Source organism: Ursus maritimus, unplaced genomic scaffold, assembly GCF_017311325.1.
Source record: "Ursus maritimus isolate PB19 unplaced genomic scaffold, ASM1731132v1 scaffold_16, whole genome shotgun sequence".
In the NCBI taxonomy this organism is placed as follows: domain Eukaryota; kingdom Metazoa; phylum Chordata; class Mammalia; order Carnivora; family Ursidae; genus Ursus; species Ursus maritimus.
The window spans coordinates 43737222-43759341 of NW_024424008.1; the positions used below are offsets into that span (position 1 = coordinate 43737222).

The 22120-nt window shown below is 43.7% G+C and overlaps 2 protein-coding genes and 1 long non-coding RNA gene across 9 annotated transcripts in view; 2 read left to right on the top strand and 1 right to left on the bottom strand.

The window, feature by feature from the left end:
• MSANTD2 (Myb/SANT DNA binding domain containing 2) overlaps positions 1–17029 on the top strand; it is a 32332-nt gene extending 15303 nt beyond the window's left edge. The window contains exons 1-4 of one of the 4 annotated variants that reach the window (XM_008688245.2): positions 6083–6101; positions 9985–10084; positions 11680–11740; positions 15493–17029. In XM_008688245.2, coding sequence (XP_008686467.1) covers positions 10009–10084; positions 11680–11740; positions 15493–16345 — 990 coding nt within the window. In that variant the 5' untranslated portion in view covers positions 6083–6101; positions 9985–10008 and the 3' untranslated portion in view covers positions 16346–17029. Of the gene's footprint in view, positions 1–6011; positions 6102–9828; positions 10085–11679; positions 11741–15492 lie in introns of those variants that run through there. The other 3 variants (XM_040631087.1, XM_040631088.1, XM_040631089.1) reach the window with 3 other exon arrangements.
• LOC121102910 lies at positions 1043–20695 on the bottom strand. Of its 4 annotated transcripts, none has more exons than XR_005835037.1 (4): positions 16378–16502; positions 10114–10315; positions 9061–9249; positions 1043–4394 (listed from the first exon to the last, which is right to left on the bottom strand). It is a non-coding gene; the product is annotated as an uncharacterized LOC121102910 (long non-coding RNA). The 4 variants fall into 4 exon arrangements; XR_005835039.1 differs by lacking the exon at positions 1043–4394 and adding an exon at positions 14160–14276 and having other exon boundaries at positions 8970–9249; positions 16378–16501; XR_005835038.1 differs by lacking the exons at positions 1043–4394; positions 16378–16502 and adding an exon at positions 20586–20695 and having other exon boundaries at positions 8970–9249.
• A 71-nt stretch (positions 20696–20766) lies between these two features.
• The window catches only part of LOC103660614 (endothelial cell-selective adhesion molecule), an 8260-nt gene continuing 6906 nt past the window's right edge, over positions 20767–22120 (top strand). The window contains exon 1 of the mRNA XM_008688242.2: positions 20767–20987. Within this exon, the coding sequence (XP_008686464.1) occupies positions 20918–20987 (70 nt within the window). The 5' untranslated portion in view covers positions 20767–20917. The remainder of the gene's footprint in view (positions 20988–22120) is intronic.

The following is a 22120-nucleotide window of genomic DNA, read 5'->3' on the forward strand; positions in this document are numbered from 1 at the left end:
AGTGAGACACTAGTCAGTGTCCTTGCCCCCACCCCCCAGCTGCTTGGAGCACTGATTGGTCATGGCTTCCAGGTGAATGAATTCCTGGAAGGAAGTTCCCTTTGCCCAAGGGAGCTGTCTCTCCGGAGGTTAGACTCCCTCTCCAGGGTCAGCCTGCATCCAGCGGCTGGCTAGTACTGAAATACCAAGGTACAGCCTCCTTGCCCCAGTTCAGGACAACTCTGAAGGTTCATCCCAGTTCCCACACCTCGCTGTAGGTTAGCTGAGGCCTCTGTTGCAACTTCCTTGTCTGCCCAGCCCTGTTCCAGTCAGTCTCTCCAAGGTGTTCTCAAGAGCCCTCCTCAGTAAGCCTGCTGCACTGAGTCCTCAGGCTCTTTCCTGGGACCCTCTCTTTTAGCATTCAAGTAAACATTAGGAATAATAAATATAATCTGCTTAGCCCAAATCTCAGCATACAGTAGGCGCTGAGAAGAATGGTAGTTATGGTTTTTACCTTCATTGCACGGGACATTGAGCCACATATGGAAAATGTTTGATTTTTTGTAGACTACGTTTTTCATATGGCTCTTGCTTTTAGCAACCATCATAAAGGTAAGAGTAAAATATAAAAATGCTACCAAATGAGCTATAAAAAGTGTTATGATTGCCTGAATTTCTTTCTAACAACTTCCTAAATAAGTTCAGGTTGCCCAAGGACAAATACATAAACTTAAAACATGCTTATTTTCAGGTTTTTCATAGAAAAGGTATTTGTCAGCATATAAAGATGTGTTCTTTCATGCATTTATGATCTGTAGTTTACACCATGGAAATGCAAAAAAAAACCCCACTTTTTGAAGTACAGTTGACCCTTGAACGATATGGGGGTTGGGGACACCAACCCCCTTGCAGTCAAAAGTCTGGGTATAACTTTTGACTCCCCAAAAACTTAACTGTTAATAACCTGCTGTTGACCAGAAGACTCGCTGATAATATGAGCAGTCGATTGACATATTTTGTATGTTATATGTTTTATGTACTGTATTACAATAAAATAAGCCAGAGAAAAAATATTTAGACAATCATAAGAAAGAGAAAATACATTTACAGTAATGTATTTATTAAAAAAAATTCACGTGTAAGTGGACCCTTGTAGTTCAAATCCGTGTTGCTCAAGGGTCTACTTTAATTCAGTATTTATCCTTTATAAAACAATTGTCTGAATCATGTCCCAGATTCAGTCAAGACTAATGCTTGTACCCAGATACCTTGATGGAGGATTTCTAATAACCTTACTCTTTAGATGATTTTTGCCTAGATGTCACAACCAAATATGCAAAATTGACTAAGGGAAAGAATTTGTATTATAGATTATCTTTGCATAGTATATGGTAGTTTTTAGTAAAAAAATAACTACAAAACTTTCATGGTTCACATTTAAAGGAATAAGGTGGCCCACTGTTTTGGGGGGAAGGAACTGCTCTGCACCCTTTTCCTTTTAAACACTGGTCTCATTGCTAGTAGAAAGTACCCTGTGTTTGGGAAGCAGTACAACGTTGTAGTGGTAAAGCTGTGTGAGGTCTTTTTGTAACGTGTGTGTACATGTATGTGTCTGCGAGTGTAGTTCTTAATTATGGACCAATTAGCACGCATTGCAGGATGTTTGTGTGGGAGGCCTTTATGGATGAATGATTCTCCCCTGCCATCTAGAAATATTTTCGATCACACTCTTGAATATGTTTTTTTTTAGTTCTCACATATTAATAAAAGTTAACATTTAAAAGATCATCTGAATAGCACTTTGAAGTAGTTCCCCAGGGTGTGCAGTACTGAGGAAAAGATCGAACAGAGATGCTGATACAGCAACTTCAGAAGTGATGGAGGAGGTCAGGGGAAAATAGCCTACTCCAGGTTAATTCTTAACCAAACAACTATTTTTTTTCCCTCCCATTTAGATGGGGAGGAAGTTCTAGACAAATAGTAGTCTGTGACTGTCTTTGATGCCTGTGACTGTCTATTGCTGCTTGTGTCTGAAATAGTTGAGTAGTTCAGTAAGCCCTAATTTTTTGACCTGTCTTGTTCTCAATAGAGAAGCACTTGAGGATGTCATGCCTAGAAGGACTCTCTTAAACATGACCTCACACTTACTAGGTATGGTTTGTACCGTGTTGCTGCTGATAAGCGTTGCTCTATGGGGCGCCCATATGGTTTACCTACATAATAGGGGTAAAGCCCATATGGTTTACCTACAGTATAGGGGTAAAAACTTAGGGTCCTATGAATCTAGTTCCTTGGGCAATGGAAGATGTTTGTTTTTGACAATTAGTATCGTCCTCCTCGAGGGCTTCTCTTCTTCATAATCTCCATGGACAAGACCCTCACCTGCTACCATGGAGGAACCTAGAAAATTTAGAGGAGCCAATGCTCACTGAGGATCAAAATTTCCTGAATTATTTGTGCCATGCAAGAATCTCTCCCTCATGAAGACAGTACTGACCAGTTATAGACACAAAAGTGAGTCGTTCATAGCCAGATTTGGAAGGCGGTGCAAGCTGAAAAAATTCAATCCTGGACAGTTCCCCACAGAGACTGGGGCTCCAGAGAGGTAAGATCTCGTGGTTTCTGGTGGTCATTCTTCTGTTTGGCCCTATCAGAATCCAGGAAAAATTGAGTCTTTTTTCCTTTTCTATCTTTGACAGAACTCTACTTTATATCCTTGAATATTTTATTTATTTAAGTTGTAAGGCATAAGAAATACATTTGGACAGAGTGACAGAGCTCTGTTTGGCGGGTGACCCCTCCCCCACCCAAAGAAAAATATAACAACAAGAATGGTAGATATTTTTAAAATAGCCCTTGCCCTCTGCGGTTATTCCCTCTGTTACAAAGGGAATTTGCTTTGCTAATTATAGCTGTATCTGTTTCATACCCTTTTCTGCTCCTGCTTTTTTTAAGTAGGAGGCTTACCTACCTTGGATTTATTGACTGTATAAATATAATACACCATTGTGGTTATACAATGAGTTTCCCCATTTTCTCCACTAAGAAAAAAAATTGATCTTCTTGCGAGTGATTTACAATGGTAAAATTACCTTAATTCATTTACTTGATAAATACATATTGAACCCTTATGTGATAGGCACTGTCCTGGGCTCAGAGAAACTGTGAACTAGGCAGACATAATTCCTACCTCCCAGACTTTATGATCTAAGGGAATAGTTCTCTTGGGGGAACATTCACATGTGAGTGGCATTTGGTACCTTCTTTTTTTTTTTTTTTTTTTTTTTGCCAATTCCCTTTCAAAGGAATACTTACTTGTCTTGGGTCCTTGTCTCCTCATTTGTTAAGTGAGGAAGGTGGACTACATGGTCTCTGAGGTTCTTTTCCATTCAAAAGGTCCATAATATTTTGGAAACTAGAACGTGTTTGCTCTTAGAGCCTTGGACAGCTCCACCCACCCTGTGTCAATCAGTGTACTATGGAAAGTTTTACAAAAGAAATGATCTGGCAAGGATAGTGATTCAGACAGGTGATCAAGTGCTCAAACGAGTTAAGGACAAAGTTTGAGGGTCATTCTTCTTAGTAATTAAGACATTGCTGACCATGATATGAACAATTTCAGCAGAATAATAGATCAGACTTACTCCCATTGGGTTAAGGACTAACTAGTGTAGACACTGCCCATTTCTTTGAGACCCTTTGGTCTTTAGGCAGCATTAAAACGGGAGGATGCTAAAGCTTAGCCATTGTGACTACTAAGGAAAGTAGTCAAGACTTCCTTTTCTATACTTGTTTCTAGATGTGTGAATTTCCCTGTTGTAAGTTGTTACCTTAGGTAATTTATCTGGCATCTGTATTGATAAGTGAATCAGATAATAAATAATCACGTATTATGTGATTCAATTGGAACAGATACTGGGCATAATGTATGAATCATTTCATATTGCTTAATTGCCACTTCAGAAAGATTTCTTCCCAAGCAGGTGGGGAAAAAGTGCTATATTATTGTGACGAGTAAATTGATATCCTTGTATGTTTTTACTGCTAGGAATTGTTTCTTTCAAAAAGCAGGGGAATTTGGCTAGTTTACCTCTTAAGGGAAATACTAATGCTGCTTTATCTAAATGAGCAGGATACGGAGCAAACTGGTTAAATTGTACTTAAACTGGTTGTCCCAATCTTCAGAATCTCTTGTAAAACCTAATATACAAATTAAGTCTACCTTATTTTAGGGCTTCTATTCTGTTCTTTTACGGAAGAAACCACACCATGGTCAAGAGCAGCTTTTTAACCCGAGGTTCTTGTACAGGCTCTTCAGAGAGTCCGCGTTCCCCTTGAAATGCCTTGGGACGGTTTCACACGTGCGTTTTTCTGGGGAGGGGATCCATGACCCAAAAAAGTTAAGAACGTCTGTTCTGGAGAGGAAAAGGAAAAGGAAATTTTAGGAATAAAAAGATCTTTCACTTGCCAAAACCTCCTATGTAGCGCTAAGAAGTGGGGGAGTGTGAAACAAGTGCTGTATTTTTGGTCTTGGGTTTGATTTGTTGGGGTTTAGGGTTGGTTGGTTTTAAAGGATTTAGGTGATTGGCAAATCCCTTGGCCAGATTTTGATGTATGGAAAGCCTAAGAAAATAGGTAGTAAAACTTCTGTGGGCCCCCGATGGATTTTGCCTTGAGGGACTTCCTAATCATTAGTTACAGCTCCGTGTAATATACATACATTTGTAGTAATACATGCTGTGCTCAGAATATCCCTCTCACTGTGTGCAGAAATGTGTTTATTTGCTTATGTCTCCTGTTTCAGATGTTTTTATTTTCCACGTTTTATGCTCACAGTAAGAAACTAAAACGAATTAAAGAAATTTTGAGTCTCTCTAAAAGATACTGAAACTCAGTTTGTTGTTGTTGTTGCCTCATTAACTAAGAGCAACTTGTTCTAACAGTTAAAATAAAGCTATAACTTTTTTTAAAGATTTTATTTATTTATTTGAAAGAGGGAGAGTGAGCACAAGCTCACTTGTGGGCAGAGGGACAAGCAGACTCCCCGCTGAGCAGGGAGCCCCACACAGGACTCGATCCCAGGACCCTGGGATCATGACCTGAGCCGAAGGCAGACGCTTAACCTACTGAGCCACCCGCCCAGGTGTCCCTAAAGCAGAAACTTTAAAGGAAGAAGATAGATGTATTCCACAAAGATGTTTTTTGTTTTTGTTTTTTTTGCTTCAAAATACACATCTGCTTAGGCCGAGGTATTGTTTTTAACACTTTTATAAGCAATTAGTCATTGGAGATGTGGCCCCTATCTCTTGTGGAATAGAACATGTGATTTTTAAGACTGACTGCAAATAAGGCTATTCCTTATGTAATTATTTGGGTTTAAAAAAATTTCAAATTTATTATATTTAGTTGCCAGAGGGTTAAGATCAACTATGTGATCCATTTCTAGTATGGCCAGTTTGACAACTACGTTTGAAAATCTGTTTCACTGCTTGTTTTTTCTTATAACATTGTTTCCTGCTATTGTAACTAAGCTGTCCTGCCTTGCAGCTTGACTTTTTCATCTGACATCTTAGACGGACATGCCAGTGGTTTCTAAGCCACACATTTATGTAGCTATTATGCCTTATTTCCGTTCCTCCTTAGGATAGACCCTGTCCCACCTGTAGTCAGTTCGGTTCGAACAGTGGTTTTGTCATGGTGATTATTTTATGATTGTATGAAATGGGACAAATTTCGAGAACATGATTGAGCCAGTAGCAGAATTGGTTGGCATATGCCCATATGATTTATTTAGTTTGCTTCCTGCTTTGCCATACCAGGGAAGAATCCAATTCCTCCCACTTCCTGAAAGTCAGAGGAGGGATTGGAGGACACCGAAGCGAAAGACACCTTATTTTTACCCCCAAAGTAGCTTATATAATGTCAGGAAGGGCTTTGATGAAACCACCGGCCCTGCTTATAGATCTTATTTTCCAAGCCTTTCATTATTTTATTTGCCCTTTTCTGAACTCTACAATTTCCCTCTCTTGTAGCTGGTTCGATGCCCAGAACTGAATGCTGTGCTCCAGCTGTGGCCTCACCGGTGCTGAATAGAGAGGAAGAGCCACCTCCATAGCTTACATGTGATTCCTCTGCTTATACAACCCAATACTGGATTTACTTACTTTGGCAAGACAGCTGCACTCTGCACTGTATTTAATGTTACGTGTACTGTAACCCTGGGTCTTTCTCTGCATTGCTGCCGTTACACCCCCAATCCTGCCAATCTAAAACTCCTCCCTTTGTTTACCTGCCCCCCCATAGACCCCCCCCCCTTGCCTTCATCCACAATGAATGTCATCTTTATGCTTTCATTTCCTTTCACTCCAGTCTTAAACTTTGGCAGAACTTTCCCTCTGTCTATAAATTATCAGTTGTCAGCCATCTTGCTTTGGTAATGGGACACTCTTTCAAGTCTTCTCTGGTTCTTTTCCTGTTGGAGTCGTTGAACACTTGGCATTTCTTCCAAATCGAATACCTCTGAACTCCTCTGATTTGACCACCTGATCAAGTTGTTACCTATCCTTTAGTTCTTCTTTCCAGATTTTCTTGACTCCTCCTGACCTCTATCCCTCTGACTTCGTTCAAGATACAGTATTATCTCCCTCCTCTTCCCCAGGGAGGACATTGTAATACTGATTTACCATGGAAATTTCTAGCAATAAGGAAAGTGTTATTCTTCTCAATTGTGAATAGACTGGTCTTTAATAATTTTAAGCGAATTCTTTCCCTGCCCCCGCCCTGAGATCTTAATTGAAAAAAACAAAAACTAGGTTAAATTACCATACATTTCTAAGACAAGTGAGGTAACGAGAGAAGGAAGGGCAGTGAGGTATTTGTGTTGAGTAGGAAATGGCCTTCCAAGAAAGCTAAACTGAGATTCTTGTTGGGTTTGGCATGGCTGTCTGAGATGGGAGGTGAGACTTTGTTTTTCCTAGATTCTGGAGCATTCTCTTAATCTCAGATTTAGAGTAGGTTTTTAAGTTGGCTTATTTAGGACTGTTGACACAGACACACAGTCATTTAATTGCCTGCTTTGGTTCATCATTTAGAGTGTGGGAAGTGTAACTTTTTCTGATTGGAAGGTCTCCATATGCTCCTTTTATCCATTTCTAAAGTCCCTGCAGTTCCACCAAATTCCAGTGTCTCCTGTAGTGGTGGTCAAGTTCATGTTTGAGTTCTCACTTTTTTTTTTTTCCTATCTTAGTTGATGTGTCCCTATTCCAACAGCCTCTCCTTGGATCTGTGGATCTTTTACTGAACCCAGAAGGTACCTCTTATGTGTACTTATGTCTTGAGAGAGTTAACATCAATTTGGAAATCTTTAACATTATTTCAACATATCAAATTCCTATCGTATGGATTTAGGAATGACCAAACATTTTTCCTCCAGGCCCCTGATAGATATTTTACATATCAGCACATTACACTGTTAAAGTGTATTACGAAAGTACACTACGAAGAAGGAGGTGGCAAGATCTCTTAGCCTGAAATGTATCCTCTGACTGTTCTTCTGTATCTAAAATCAGTAGATAGTGCTAGTTCCCTTATTCACAATTACATAAGCCAAGTCAAATTTTAAGCTGAATATGGTGGTTTCAAAGAAAGTAAATCTCTTCTGTGGTTTCCCACCATGTACATTGTCAAAGATTAGTGGTTTTGCTTTATGCCCGTATCACATCCTGATAAGGGTGGCACCTTTCTTCAAAGGAATGTCCGTTTTGTTCCTTGACTTCTGAAATAACCCTCAGTGACAGATCTGACCGGGCTCTTTTGTGTGCTGCATGCTTTTCTCTAGGCAGCCAGTAAGTAGTGAGTGGTGGCGTCTCCATTTATGGCCTTGGAAGGGTGAAGGGGACACGGCCGGGACTCTCCATGTACGGTCGGTCCTTGGAGGAGTTGAAAAGAGTGGTTGGGGTGTTCTTGGAGGCAGAAACTAGACATCGTAAGATAAAAATAAGTTGGCAGGAGATGTTTGCAATTCAAATTCCAATCCCTGCAAGGAGGGCAGAGGGCACTGGGAAAGGGGAGTATATAGAAAGTCAAATGAGATCTGCTGCAGGCATTTGTCTCCTTCCATTGGAAGGGTTGCCCTGTGACACATTTCCCAAGTTCGTGCCTGATTTTTTTTCTAGAAAGTTTTGTGTTATGTAGCTGTGACTATCTTTTACAAAGAGAAAGAGAAGGAACCGTTTTTTAAAAGAGTGTATTAATCAGAAACCTCAGTTCTTTAAGGCATCATTGGAGGCACCAGAAGAAATCTCTAGAAAGGGAGGAAAGCAGGTGCTTCTGCAGGGGGTAGGCTGGCTGGTTTTCGGAGGGGGTGACTAATCACTGCTCTGTTTACATCTGAGAAAGATTATCCTGTGTGTCATGCTTTTATTATTCCTCTTGCCCATCTGGGATTTCTAGTCTCAAGGGACAGATCTGCAAAGTATTTGACAGTGTCTTCTAGTCGTTTGTCAACTGTGATTTGAAGATACGGAACTTTCACAGAAGCTCTGTGAAGATTATTAAGAGTTGTTGCAGTTTGGTGAGATTATGTGATATATTGGCTTATGGAAAGTAATCTCACATTTAGGAGAAACCTACAGTCTGGCTAATGCGTGTAAATGGAGTCTGGGGTGAACCGGTTTTGCAGAGTTGAGTTAGAAGGTATTTGGGAGACATCAGGGGAAAAAGGTCTTGCCTCTCCAGAAAATTCTGAGTGAACTCGAGTCAAGGAGAAGGGAGGTTAGAAGAAACAAAAGGAGGAGAGATGGGGTGGACACTGGTAACGCTAAACTAAATTTGGGTGCTGGGACTAAGTCCTTGATTTATCCTTTAAACTATCATGTAAGATGGAGTGAAGATACACCATTAACTAAGGAAACTGGGCTCATGATCGGAAGTATGCATTAGAAGACCACGAAGAAATGGAAGGGTTGTGAGAGATAATAAAACCTTCCGAGTTTTCTCTGCGGACTCACATAGTGATTTTTATTTGCTGTGTGGCACAAGGCAGAGAAAGAAGTGAAATGATACCCCGTCCACCTCACTTACCCCCCGCCAAGAGGAAATTATTGGCCTCCTTTGTTGGTTTGTTTAGCTAGCAGTTTGAGTTGGTCGCGTAGAGCTGAACTGGTTGGTCTTTCAACGTAGGAATGAGTGTATTGTTTCTTGACAGTTGGTGTCGGAGGCTGGGGTCTGCAGTGTGATCGATTTGACCTCCTTCAAATTTTAGCAACTTCCCTAAAGACAGAGTAAGTTAGTAAGGATTATGGACTCTGTAAGTAATATCTTTCACTAGCTGATTCGTGTAGGCAATTGTTTTTACCCTGTTTTCCTTCTTAGGAGTAAGGAAGGTTATATTCTTTGCTTTGGGAAATTCTTCTTTCTGTCCTCCCTTCCCTCACTTTTTCCAAATTCTGGGCACAATAGCAGCTCTTTCTCTTCTGTGGCAGGTGTGCATCCTATTGGCTGGCTGGTATTTCTTGTTTTCTTTTTTTTTTTTTTTTTTCTTATTCTTTTTTAAAGGGGGGGCGGGGGTATAAAAATATGTGTATGGGGTACATGCAATAATGTTGTAATGTTTCTTGTTGTTTAATGGATGATTAATTGCAAAATAATTGTTTGAATTATAACATGTTTGAGTAAATGCTAAATTAGTTTTTTTTTCTAATATAATAATGAATTTGAAATCTAGCATTCCTGTAACAATGTGTCTATGTTTGTCTGTCTGTGTCTGTCTAATAGTAATTAATATCTGTGGTCCGTACCTGGAAGAGGAAGTACAGCTTTAAAGGAATAACAAAAGACTTTGTGTCTTAGACCCTTCGCAGGTGTTACAGTCGGGTGAAAGAACATGGTGTTGGGAAAAGAAAGAGCAGTTACACATTTGAACAGTTGGAACAGGTGTTTGGTCAGGGAGGATGGGATGCTCAGCCCTGCCAGCCTGTACTTATTAACAGTAGTGGCTTGTACCAGGAGCTGGAGTCAGATGGCAGCACTATGGAGGAGTATTCACAGGAGGACTGGGGAAACCACAGTCAGGATCTCCATGGCTATCCAACAGATCAGGAATTGGGTAAGGAAGCCAATATATATGCTACTCACCGTGTGTGTGCGTGTGCGCGCGTGTGTGTGTCTTTATATTTGCGCCTGTACTTAGTAACCGTCATATCTTCTGGTACTGTTCCCACTGTCAGCACAAGGCACACGGCCAGCCTACTTGGGGCAACTTGGGCATCGTTGGTTTAGCCCTAAATTGCCAACCAGTGCTTGGTGGAGTTATTTGGATTCGGCCATGAGCAAATTCCTAAAGACACAGAATTCCTAATCAGTGACAGGTAGAATCTTATGCAATTTAAAAATCCTGCACCTCCCAGTTCTAAGACAGCTGCCAAGAATGTTAATTCTTAGTGCGACTGCTCGAGACATGACTGTCTTTTCCTTCCTTTATCCCAAATACTTTTCTCTTTATGATACAGAAAAGGTCCCCAGCCAGACTTTAGTCTGGGGGAAAAAAAAGAAGAAGAGGAAGGAGAGAAGCCTCAGTTCATGTTGAAAAGAGCTGATATTGGAATTTTAACAGTGATCACACTCCTTCAAAATTGACTAAGGATCCCATCCGAGCAGTAGCTGGAATGATTTGGACTTAGCATTAAAAGTGGAAAACAAAACTCCTGGCCATCAAATCCAAACTGGGGTGTCCTAATTAAAAAGGGGTCTATGTAGTTGTTTTTTGTTTCTTTTTGCAACAAATGCTCCAGTTTGGATTTTCATAATTTGGAACTCCGAATCCAGTTTCTGGTGCAGGCACTGTGCAGGCACACACAAGTTGTGTGATGAGTGTTCACTTCTAAGTAAATGTTCTGACTCCCCAGTGAGCTACTCAGCCAACCCTCCAAGGAAGTATAAGTATTATTGGCACTATAAATGTGCTTCCCTAGCTTCAGATAAAAGTCCACAGGCACGGTTTTACGGAATTCCTGATGATAGAGAAATGCCAATTCAAAAGAAAAAGGATTAAATGCTAATATCTCTTACAAATGCTATTTTCTTAATCTCTCAAATATTGGAAGGGAAAAGGAGAGAAGAAAGAGGCTATAAAACTATAAGGCTAACGCAATGTAAGAGACTTAAAGATTGGGAGACTAAAAAGGGCCGATGCCAAGTGATGGCTACCTTTTAATTTCTAAACAGTAATGAGATCTAAATTGCTTTGGCATCCCATTACTCGGGTTTTGCCCTAGAGAATTAAGTTTTTCCCAAACCTTTGGGAAAAAATAACACGCAGAGTATGTTCGTCGTGATGTTTGGGGGAATAATTGCTCTGTAAAACCTACATAGAAAATTGAAACAGAAGAGACTCATTTTTCATTCTTGTTCCTTTAAAAATCATGTTTGCAGTGAAATTAAGCTTTAAGCTCCTAGCTAGAAATCCACTGGTGACCTTGAAGAATTTTATACTTGTAGAGCTGGTTTCTGATCTTGCATATAAATGTACGCATCTCATTATATAAGAGCTATATTTATAAATCTGGCATCGGACAGTGTTTGACACTAGAATTGCGGCCTTGCATGGGAAAGTACGGAACAAACAGTAAACACAGTTACTTCTCTACCTAAATGTATGCTACTTAGAAAAATATAATTTGTTTCAAAAACCTTGCTTTTCAGATGAAATACCTGTCACAAAGAGAACATTAAAAATAAAACAAGAGTCTTCTGAAGAAGCGCAGTAAGTAGATGCTTCTTTCTACAAAATGTATTTACCTAAATTGACTGACCGTTGGGAAGACCCAGAAAGTCACTGCTGTCATTAGCCATGTATGGAAAATACTGCCATACCATTGAGGGAGCAGGTGGACTCCCTCAGTTTGCCAGTAGTTAATCTACGCTGACAGTTTTGTACACAACATGAAGAAATGAATGTATTAGCGCAAAAATAAGTGTGTTGATGGTGTTTGCCTGTACTCGAGTGTGGCTCTGTGGGTGTTTAATTACGGTGCAAAGATCATTCACGGAGCCCTGAGTTTATCTGGGGCTGGGTGAGATGACTGGAGTGCCAGAGGCACTTACGTTCCTTGTAACATTACACTTTGGGGATCAAGAAGCAACCCCTTAGGTGGCCTTTTTATACATTTGAAAAAGAAAGCCATTGACGGATGAAAGATGGAGTCCTGGGCCGGGGTCCTTCTGCTTGCTACATCACCTGATTCTCCCCCTAAGAGTTCAGCATTATCTCTTCTGTAAGGAGACCACAGGTCTCTGAGTTTCAGTGATACTAAGTTTGTGGTTCTTTGAAATAACTTTAAAGAGGTCCCTGATTAAATCTATGAAACAAATATATTAAAAGATAAATTTAGGGGGAAAGTAGAGGAACACCATTTTTTTTTCAACCTGGTCATCTCAAAGCATTGATAGCACCCATTTTTTTTTCCTTCTGTACTTCATTCCACGCATGTGATCTTGGTGTTTGAGGGGATGGTGGACAAAGGGGGAACAGGCAAGATGGAAAGCGCTGTGATAAGCAACAAGCAATATAAAAAAGAAACTGTTGTTTTCACTGAGCCAACCACCACCACCACCACCCACTTTGCAAATGCTCCTGTCTTTTTCAGAGTATCTGTAGAACCAAAGAATTCCCGGTATCCGCTACTCCCATGGGGGGGTGGGGGTGGTGGTGAAAGTTTAGGGATCAAGAATTATTCCTTAAAATTGTAACCACTCCCCACTCCTCAAAAAAGAACTTTATGACTCAAGTCAGTAAGCTCGAGGTTGTCCCTTGCTGGGAAGTAGGTCTGTTTTCCAACTGTGATATCAGAATGTCCCAAAGGAAGGGAAACTTTGATGATGAATATTTAAAAAAATGCATTATTACTAATCCATCTCTTCAGACCCCCAGTCTCCAAAAAGGCCATTGTCTCTTTCACTAAAATGTCCCATCTGTCCCTTTCACCACTTGGACCTTGAGTGGAGGTCCAGTTGATGTAACTGGAGGTGAACTCAAACTTCACAGAATTGGTGTCCCTACCCTCAGACCATCTGCCTTCTCCCGCGGTTGGAACTTCAGAAATCAGGAACTAAAATAGACCATTCTCCGGAGCCATTTAAATAACTGGGTCTCATTTTTACTGTGCTCCGTAGTTTTGAAAATGTGATGAGCCTTAGGCCCAGGGATCTTCAGGCTGACATCAGATCCGCAGGGCAAGACAGGGGTCCGTAGAAATGGTCCGTAGAAATGGCCAGCTTTGCCGCTAGGGTCCGTAGAAATGGCCAGCTTTGCCGCCTCTTCTCCAGGTTTTAGCTCACACGGTGAGCAATTTTAAAGTGGTTCCTAATAGGCCATTCATTTTCCAGGGCAAGTTTCCTCAGAACTATTCCTTACTGATGATTTAGGGCTAGGACAGTGCTGACTAAAATAACTTCATCTGGGCATTGGATTTTTTTTCCCCCTCTAAGTGTAGATGGGGTTAGCCTGAGCTAGCAGACATAACCTGTGGTTAAAATACACCATCCTTCATCCATAAAGAAGAGTCACCCAACCTGCTCATTTAGTCAACAGTGATTTGCAAAGTGCCTATTTTGTGTCCGGCATTGAGATAGCAGAATAGACGAAAGTCCCTGCCCTCCATCCCAATGCTTAGCTGAGTCCTAGAGATCAGTGCAGCATTTCGAAAGAGGACAAGGAAGGATGATGGCTACGAAAGAGAGCTTCTCTTCAAAGCATTCATGCAGAAACAGGGCCTAGATCTTCACCTCACGAGCACCAAGCTAAATGTGAATGATTGAGTGCCTTCTGTACCCTGAGAAGAAACAGTTCTCCAACAATGCAGGGATTTCATCTAGATGGCCACTCCGATACTTGAGAACTTCCACGACAAACTAAAGAGTGGAAGCTACGTCTAGGGCAGTCTTTGGCTCCAAGAAACAGCGGGTGATCAAATCTTAGCATTGTGTCATCTTGCAGAGAAAGCCAAAGAGTAGAGGACAGACTGAGAATGACCATGTGGACGGTTCCCCAATTTGTTCCCAAAACTCTTCCCCTAGAAGATACAAGGATTTAATAGGAAACTTTCAAGCATCTGTCTCCTTCCAAGAAGCTGTTAGCAACCATGTCCACCCTCTTCTCTTTGCCTACGTTTGATCATACATACGGGTGGTTGTTGAGTATTTTTGTAGCTTGAACCGATGACGTGTGTAGACTGTAATAGATTGTTGCTAAGTTAATATTGAACAGACTTCAGTCTTTCAGTATCAAAGTCTTGCCATACCTGAGAAACAAACTTGTAATTACATAGGCTGATACATATAGTCCATGAGTTATCGTGAAGTATCAGCTACAATTACATGAGTTAAAGCAGCGTTAGAAACAAAAACTTCCCAGCACACTCGGCCTTACTCTGTTAACTGTCCAAATCCAAACTGAAATTATTTCTATACTTTTGCTCCCCTTTAGAAAATATTTTCTAGAATAGTCCCCATTCAAGTTCATTTTTCCCTCTAAGCTTGATGTAGACCTTTTCCATCTGAATTCTCAGATCTTAATTCTGTGCTTAGCAGACAATTCTTCTGCATTTGGGAGTAGTAATGAATTTCAGACAAACAGAAGAAAAGATCATTTTGTTTCTGCATCAGGTCATTACACATAATCAGTTGTACATTTCCTGCAGCAAGCATGTGTGGGTCAAAATTACTGAACTCTCAAGAACTTCCAGGTTAGAAATTAAGCTATTCATTATTTTCAGTGATACTGGATGCCATTTTGAATACAACATCCTTCATCTGCTTTTGGTACTTAGGTCTGAAGGCCGTCCTATGCATTTTAATACCCACTTCATAAGTCAGTCAGAGAAAGATACCATATGATTTCACTTGTATGTGGAATTTAAGAAACAAAACAAGCAAAGGGAAAAGAGGGGGATAAAGCAAGACACAGACTTTTTAACTATAGAGAACAAATTGATGATTCTCAGAGGGGGGATGGGGATTAAGGGGTGCACCTGTTATGAGGAGCACTGGGTGTTGTATGGAATTGTTGAATCACCAGATTGTACACCTGAAACCAGTATAACACTGTATGTTAACTATACTGGAATTAATAATTATAAGTTAAAAATTTTTTAAATTCTTGATCCTTGGGTTTCTGAAATCCTAGGGTCTTATATATCAATAGTTACTAAGTTTAATACAGCCAGACTATAGAAGTAATGGAAAGCAGTTTATCATTCATTCCTAGAAATTTCCTAGGAAAGAGTNTTTCTGAGATTTTAATACTATGTTTATCTGGACCTGCACTGTCCAATACGGTAGCCACTAGTCCCATGTGGGGGACTAAAAATTTCCATCTCATACTGGTCACATTTTAAGTGCAAATGGCTACCATATTGGACAGCACAGATAGCGAACATTTGCATCATTGCAGAAAGTTCTGTGGCACCGTGCTGAGCTACACACCTGAGGGATTTGACTTTGTATTTCTCTTTCTAGGAAGAGAGACATCATGCAAAATATCGTACAGATTTTGGAATCCGTCCAATTGAAATGGGAACTGTTTCAGAGCTGGACGGACTTTTCAAGGCTTCATCTTTCTAACAAACTGGCCATTTTTGGAATTGGTTATAATACCCGTTGGAAAGAGGATATCCGTTACCATTATGCGGAGATCAGCTCCCAGGTGCCCCTTGGCAAGCGACTGCGGGAATACTTCAACTCCGAGAAGCCTGAGGGACGGATCATTATGACCCGCGTGCAGAAAATGAACTGGAAGAATGTTTACTACAAGTTTTTAGAGATCACCATTAGTGAAGCTAGGTGCCTGGAGCTGCACATGGAAATTGACTGGATACCCATTGCCCATTCCAAACCAACTGGTGGGAACGTGGTGCAATATTTATTGCCGGGAGGCATTCCCAAAAGTCCAGGCCTTTATGCCATTGGCTACGAAGAATGTATGGAGAGGCCCCCTTCGCCACACCTGGAGCGACGTTCTCTGGACCCGGGAAAGGAGGGCCGGGTTGACTTGGAGACCCTCTCGGCACAAGCCTCATTACAGGTGGAAATCGAACCCACCCGAATAATCTATTGCTACCTCGGGATTGCTGAGGTCAGGACTCTCCAGCAATGCTTATTTTTACATTTCCAGGCAAATACCAAAACCTTCAGCAAAGATTGGGTTGGTATTAATGGGTTTTTGTCTCAGAACTGTATTGTGGATCCTGGAGTTTCCCCCAAATCCATCTATATCAAATTCGTCGAAGTAGAGAGGGATTTTCTTTCCGCTGGCTCTTTAGTTGAGTGCCTGGAAAAAGCCATTGGATACCCCTTAAAATTTAACAACTGAATGTCATCCTTCATAAGGATTTGGGCTCTTACCTCCCTCTTCTCTATTCACTTTGCATTACTCAGACTGCCCCTCACCCAGATGCTGCCATCAGACTCTCCATGGACACTCTTTCCACAATCGGGCCAGTACAACTTCGGCGGAATCATACTAGACCTTGGGCAGAAAAAACAGACCTCACTTGAAAATGCTCATTTTGAGCAAGCAAGAAATACAGCGAACTTGCATGGTGGGTCAGCCGTTTCTTTTTTAAAAAACAAAAAGACAATTTTTAAATGGATTTTAGAGCCCTAATATAAACAATGTAGGTACATTCCATATTGGACAAAACTTATACTTTGAGTTTCATATGAAATTGAAAAATTGTATTTTTTTCACGATGTTTCATTTTTACACATCTCTATGTCTCTATATAAGTATTATTTACAACCCTGAATAAATAAGCAATAGATAATGGCAAGTTAAATCTTGAGTCACAGTAAATAAGACTGTTTTTCAATATCACCCTTAGCTACTATTGTATATAATTTAGAGTTTCATTTTTTTCACCAACCAAGTGTTTTGCTATTCCCAATCAGTGTTGCCTGCAAAGACCTTTGTTTCTGTGATGTACCAACTTTACGGTTGTGTTGCCATTTAAACTTTTTAAAAAAAAATTATTAAAGTAATTCTTGGCCTCTTGGAGTACTAGTCGTGCTTTTTGGAGCAGGGTGCAGGCTCACTGGTAGTGTGGCCCTCTGCTCTCACTTTACTGCTCAGAATGTACAGAACAAAGGGGGCAGGGTATCGTCACACTCTTGCACTCTCTGTACCCCACTGACCAGTGTCATTATTTCTTGTCAGAGTACTAAAGTCACTGGACATTTCATTTTGTATTTCTTTTTGAAAAATGACTGGGATATTCCTTCTGATCCTACATACGTGAATGTGTAAGAGAATTTCATTTCTTATCTTTACACTCGGTGATTCCCCCAACATCTCTCAGGTACTCTCCTTTAGATGGACTGCAAAGCCAGGTAAGAGCTATAATTTTCCCCACTTTTTTTTTTATACTGTTAAAATTGCATCTTGATAAAAAATATTCTTCTCCTTCCTACAACCTGAATGGCCTCAAAGCAGTGATTTTCTCATCCTGATACTTCTTGATTGGTTGATGCTTATTTTTTGAAGGCTAGAGAGCTTATAATCAATGGGATGACTTTTATTAATGTCATTTTAGTCTAGGTTTAATGCTGTTTTCTGATATGAGCTGCTAAAAATGGATGCTAGTTGGGGCGCCTGGCTGGCTCAGTTGGTAGAGCATGTGACTCTTGATCTTGGGGTCGGGAGTTCATGCCCCACGTTGGGTGTAGAGCTTACTTAATAGAACAAACAAACAAATAAGTGGATGCTAGTTCAGGGAGAGTATAAATATTCTTGGAATTTCAGTGTAGCACCTCTTCTCCCTGGGTACAGTCGATAGGGACGGGCCATAGGAAATTCTCAGACTTTGCTTTTCTTTGGACCTTGGAATTACAGACCTAAGGCTGAGGCTCCATTGAGCATCTTTTAGCAGTCACTTCTTAATATTCGGTGCTGAGTGCTGCAGGAAGAAGCATTACCAGGAGTACTGCATGGCCTCCCCCAGACTTTGCCACCGACCAACCCCAAAACCAACATGCTTCATGCATTTTTTTTTCTATCCCACTTCCCATTGTTGTTTATTTACTTAGCTGGGGCAGATCATTTGGGGAACATTTAGTGAGGGTGTTTCAGATCTACCTAACATCACTGAGAATGGGGCATTACTAGAACACCGTGAGCAGCACAGAGAAGAGGGCCAAGGCTAGATCCAGGAACCAGTAAGTTTTCACCACTTGGCTTGGGATGAGTGAGTGGTAGGGGCAAGAGGACGAAGCAGCATTGGGAAATGGAAGCTTGGAAAGAAAGGAGCTTGGTGATAACTGAATTTCCGGTTTGTTTGGCCAGAACAATCTGGGAGAGAGGATAGCAGGGTATTGTAACTATATGAGCATTGCTAAAGACAAAACGTGGACCTTAATGAAGCCCTAGAACTGAGTCAAGGGGGATGGAGACACTATGTTCAAAGGTAAGAATTAGCACAAGAAGATGCTTTGAGAGATGTGGTGAAGTATGCTTGGAAGAAACGCTAGTGACCTGCATGTCTCTTAACATATGAAACTATGAACTTAGCTCTTGCGTGCAACATGTTTCTGGAAGCAGTCTCCAGGCCACTCCTGGGTTATCTGCCAACACTCTCATGTTACACGAGGGTAGAGAGCAGTGTTCATCCTAAGCGGCATCCTGGCAAAAACTCAGAAAGGAACGGAGCTGCTCTGCTAACTTCTGTCACTTTGACTGACTCGGGGTCAGCAGAAAGAAGTGGTTGGAATAGCAGTTAGAGTGGGAGATCTTTTGGTTGGGGTGAGGGCAGTGAAAGAGTCCTAACGGGATGGCCCCTGGGTTACATGGAGAGATGCACCGCCTGTCCCATCTTTGGTTGTAGCTTTACTTCCGACGTTGCAAGTTATTTGGGATCCACTTTCTAAAGGAGAAGTGAGCTACAGAGAGTGAATGCTGAGGTTCCGCCTTATAAAACACTTGATAGGGATGAGCATAGCCCGTGTAATTAGATGCTTTGGCGTTCCTGGAATACTACCAAGAAACTTTGTGCTTCTTTTCTTGGAAGGAGTTGCTTATTTGGGGTAACTTAACCCTAGTCTGCAAATGAAGGAGGGGTGTTTACAGGAGGTGGTTTGCAGTGTAAAGAAAAATTTGAGTGAATAGAAAAACCAAACCAAAAACCCCCAAGTGCGCGCACACACACACACACACACACACTCCTTGACAATCCAAACTTGTAGGTCCTTGCATAAGGGTATGAGACTGTCAGTTATCTGTTTCTGTTTCCTTTGCGGCCGCTGAGCTGCCAAGCATTTGATTCCAAGAGTTGCAGGAGCGGCCCTGTGTTTGCACAGGCATTTCTCAAACCACTGCACGGCAGGTATTTGAAGATTTGAAGAGCAGCCAGGCAAGTCACCCTAGGCAGAAGCATCCGAGAGGGTCTGTGGGGCACTGCATAGAAAAAGACCTTGTTCCATGCAGGCACCAGGACCACACTCGGGGTTAAAACAGAGCAGAACTGTGTGGAATAAATGGAACTGGAGGCCTGGCTGCTTTCCTTCCCAGTCAACTGCCACCCAGAGCAAGCAGCGCCAAGAATTCCTTGTTACGCTTTCTGCCCCCGGTGACCTTTGCTCGGTGGTTAAGCTGTGCCCTAATGTTTGAAGCATCTGTATTGGGGCTGTTGGACTGAGAAGCAAGAACAGGTGCGTGCCCTTCGGTGAGGGCTCTGCGGCCGCCAGAGGGCGCACAGGTGCCTTTGGACCGACTGGCGGTGGTGCCCCAGGGGTGGGGGTGGGGGGCGGGGGACGGTTAAATTAAATTCACAGCGGACGAGATCTGGTCCCGGGAATTAAAGGATCAGAGCGGGCCTGATGGCTGATGGGGGGCAGCAAAGATACGGGGATAAAGAAACGGGGGACTTTGTCCGGTCTCCCTTCCCACAGCCCCCCCCCCATCCCCGGTCAGCATAAGGCCCATAAGCCATTCTTTTCAGAGGCGCGGAGCTGGGAGCCGGGCTCCTGTTTCCTCAGTTTCCTACTCAGCTCCTGGGGCTTCCTTGCGCCAGTCCTCCCCCTTCTCGGGGTGTAAGGCACAAGACCGGGTGACCTGGGGACTGAGTTTTAGGGAGACTCCGAGGACGTGCTGAGAGTCCCTCTCTCCGCCGCCCGCAGGTGCAGACATTCCCCTCCCGCCCCGGCCGGCGCGGCCCTGGGCCTTCCCCGGAGCAGCGGCGGGGGCCCCTGCGGGGGCCGCCGCATCTCTTCCCGGTCCGCTCCTCCCGCCCGGCTGCGGGGAACCGGCCCTCTCCCGCCGCTCCGCCCCACACCCTGCGGAAGCCCAGTGACTCCGGGACAACGCGGCTCCCCTCTTCCTCCTTCAGGAAGGCCGCCCCGCTTAGGCGGAGGACGCGGTACCCCCAAGCTCGGAGCAGTGGTCGGGCCAGAACCCCGGCCGGCTCCTGGACGTCGGAGAGTCCCCCAAACCTCCCTCCGTTCCCCGTCCTCCTTCCCACCCGCCGGCGGCGGTGCGGGAAGTGTATGGCCCCAGTGTGGCCGTTCAGAACCCTTCCCTTTTCCCCGGGCCCCCGGACGGCTGTGGGGGCACCGCGACTTACCCGACCCCACCCTGCGTCCTGCCCGGGTGGAGGCCGCGAGATCCGGCCGTCCGAGCGCGGGAGCCGCCCCCGCCCCCGCCCGGTGGCGGGTCACCCGCACGCCCCGCCCGGGAAGACCACGACCTCTCCGCCCCCTCGAACGCCCCGCCCCTCTGTCGCCGTCGGTCCCCACCCCGCCGGCGGGACACACGCGCACAGATTCTGGCTAGAGCCGCCCTGCGTGTCAGTGGCTCGACTCCCGCGTCCGCCCCAGCTGCCGAGCCGCCTCAGCACCTGTCGGTCGGTGTGTCCCGGAGCCGGCGCCCCTGACTCCGTCGGGGCCAGGGAGTGCCATGGTTTCCCTGCCCAGGCCCCCTGCCACCAGCTTGCTGCGGTTTTTGTTCCTGGGGCTGAGTACGCTCGGTGAGTGAAACCTGGACCCAGAGGGGACTTGAGATGGGTAATGGGATGAATCCGACCCTGAGGGAGGTGGTCTTGGGCACTGATGAAGGAACTGGATGGAAGGGGCCTCCTGCCTCTGATTCTTGCCCTCCTCCCTGGACACTCCCAACACCCCCTCCCCACCCAGGGCATCACTAGCTGGTGTTGACTTCTGTCTCGGCTCTGTCCCAACAGCTACCACTTTGGGTGTGGTGTATGTGGTAGGGGAGAGGGTCAAGGCACCTGTGTGGGTAGACCTCTATGTGAGTTGTGGGAACCATTCCTCACCAGCACTCCCCACCTCCACCCAGCAGAGATAGATGAGCTGAGCGCTAGATGAGACACTGGCTAAAGAGCTTAAGGACTTAACTCCCGCCCCCCTCATATCCCCCACCCCACACACAAGCTGATATGCAAGAACCCCCAGGAATTCCCTGGATCCCAGGATTGACAAACGCACTTCACGTCAATTCCCCAGCCCAGATCCTCCCTCTAGCCCCCTCCTGCTTCCTGCCCTGGGAATAAAGGGAGGTGCCCCAAAAGCTTGACCGTGAGGTCACTTGGGACACAGGAAATGGGGGAGGGGCTTGAATGCCTAGAGGAGCTGAATTGTGACACCCCCCCCACGAGGTCCACCACCCCCATTGGTTCCCAGAGCCAAAGGGACAAAGGAAATAGAGAGAAGCTTCCTCAAAGCGTAAGAGAGGAAGGGCGCCTCCTTGGAGCAAGTGCCTACAGAGTGCGGAAGGCTACAGGGAGCCCCCAGGAGCTGGGGATGGCCGGTTGCGACTGGAGAGTAAAGGCCCAGCAAGAACTAAGCCCATCATAAGGTTGTTTCACTTCCTCTGGGGCTGTCTTGCCATCTCTTTTCAAGGACCCTGAATAGGGTGAAGGGTGAGTTTGTCAAGGTCAAATTTAGCTCCTCATTTCACTCAGGTTGGAAGTCACTAGATACAGAGAGACATAGATTGAAATTCAGTCACAGTGATGGAGACTGAGATGGGGACCACCTGACTCTCACCCATGCCCCCTTTAGCCTGATTTGTGCTGCAAGGGTGTTTGGGGCATGAAGTAATCAGGGTCCCCAGACAAAGAGAGCTCTGGACCAGCCCACT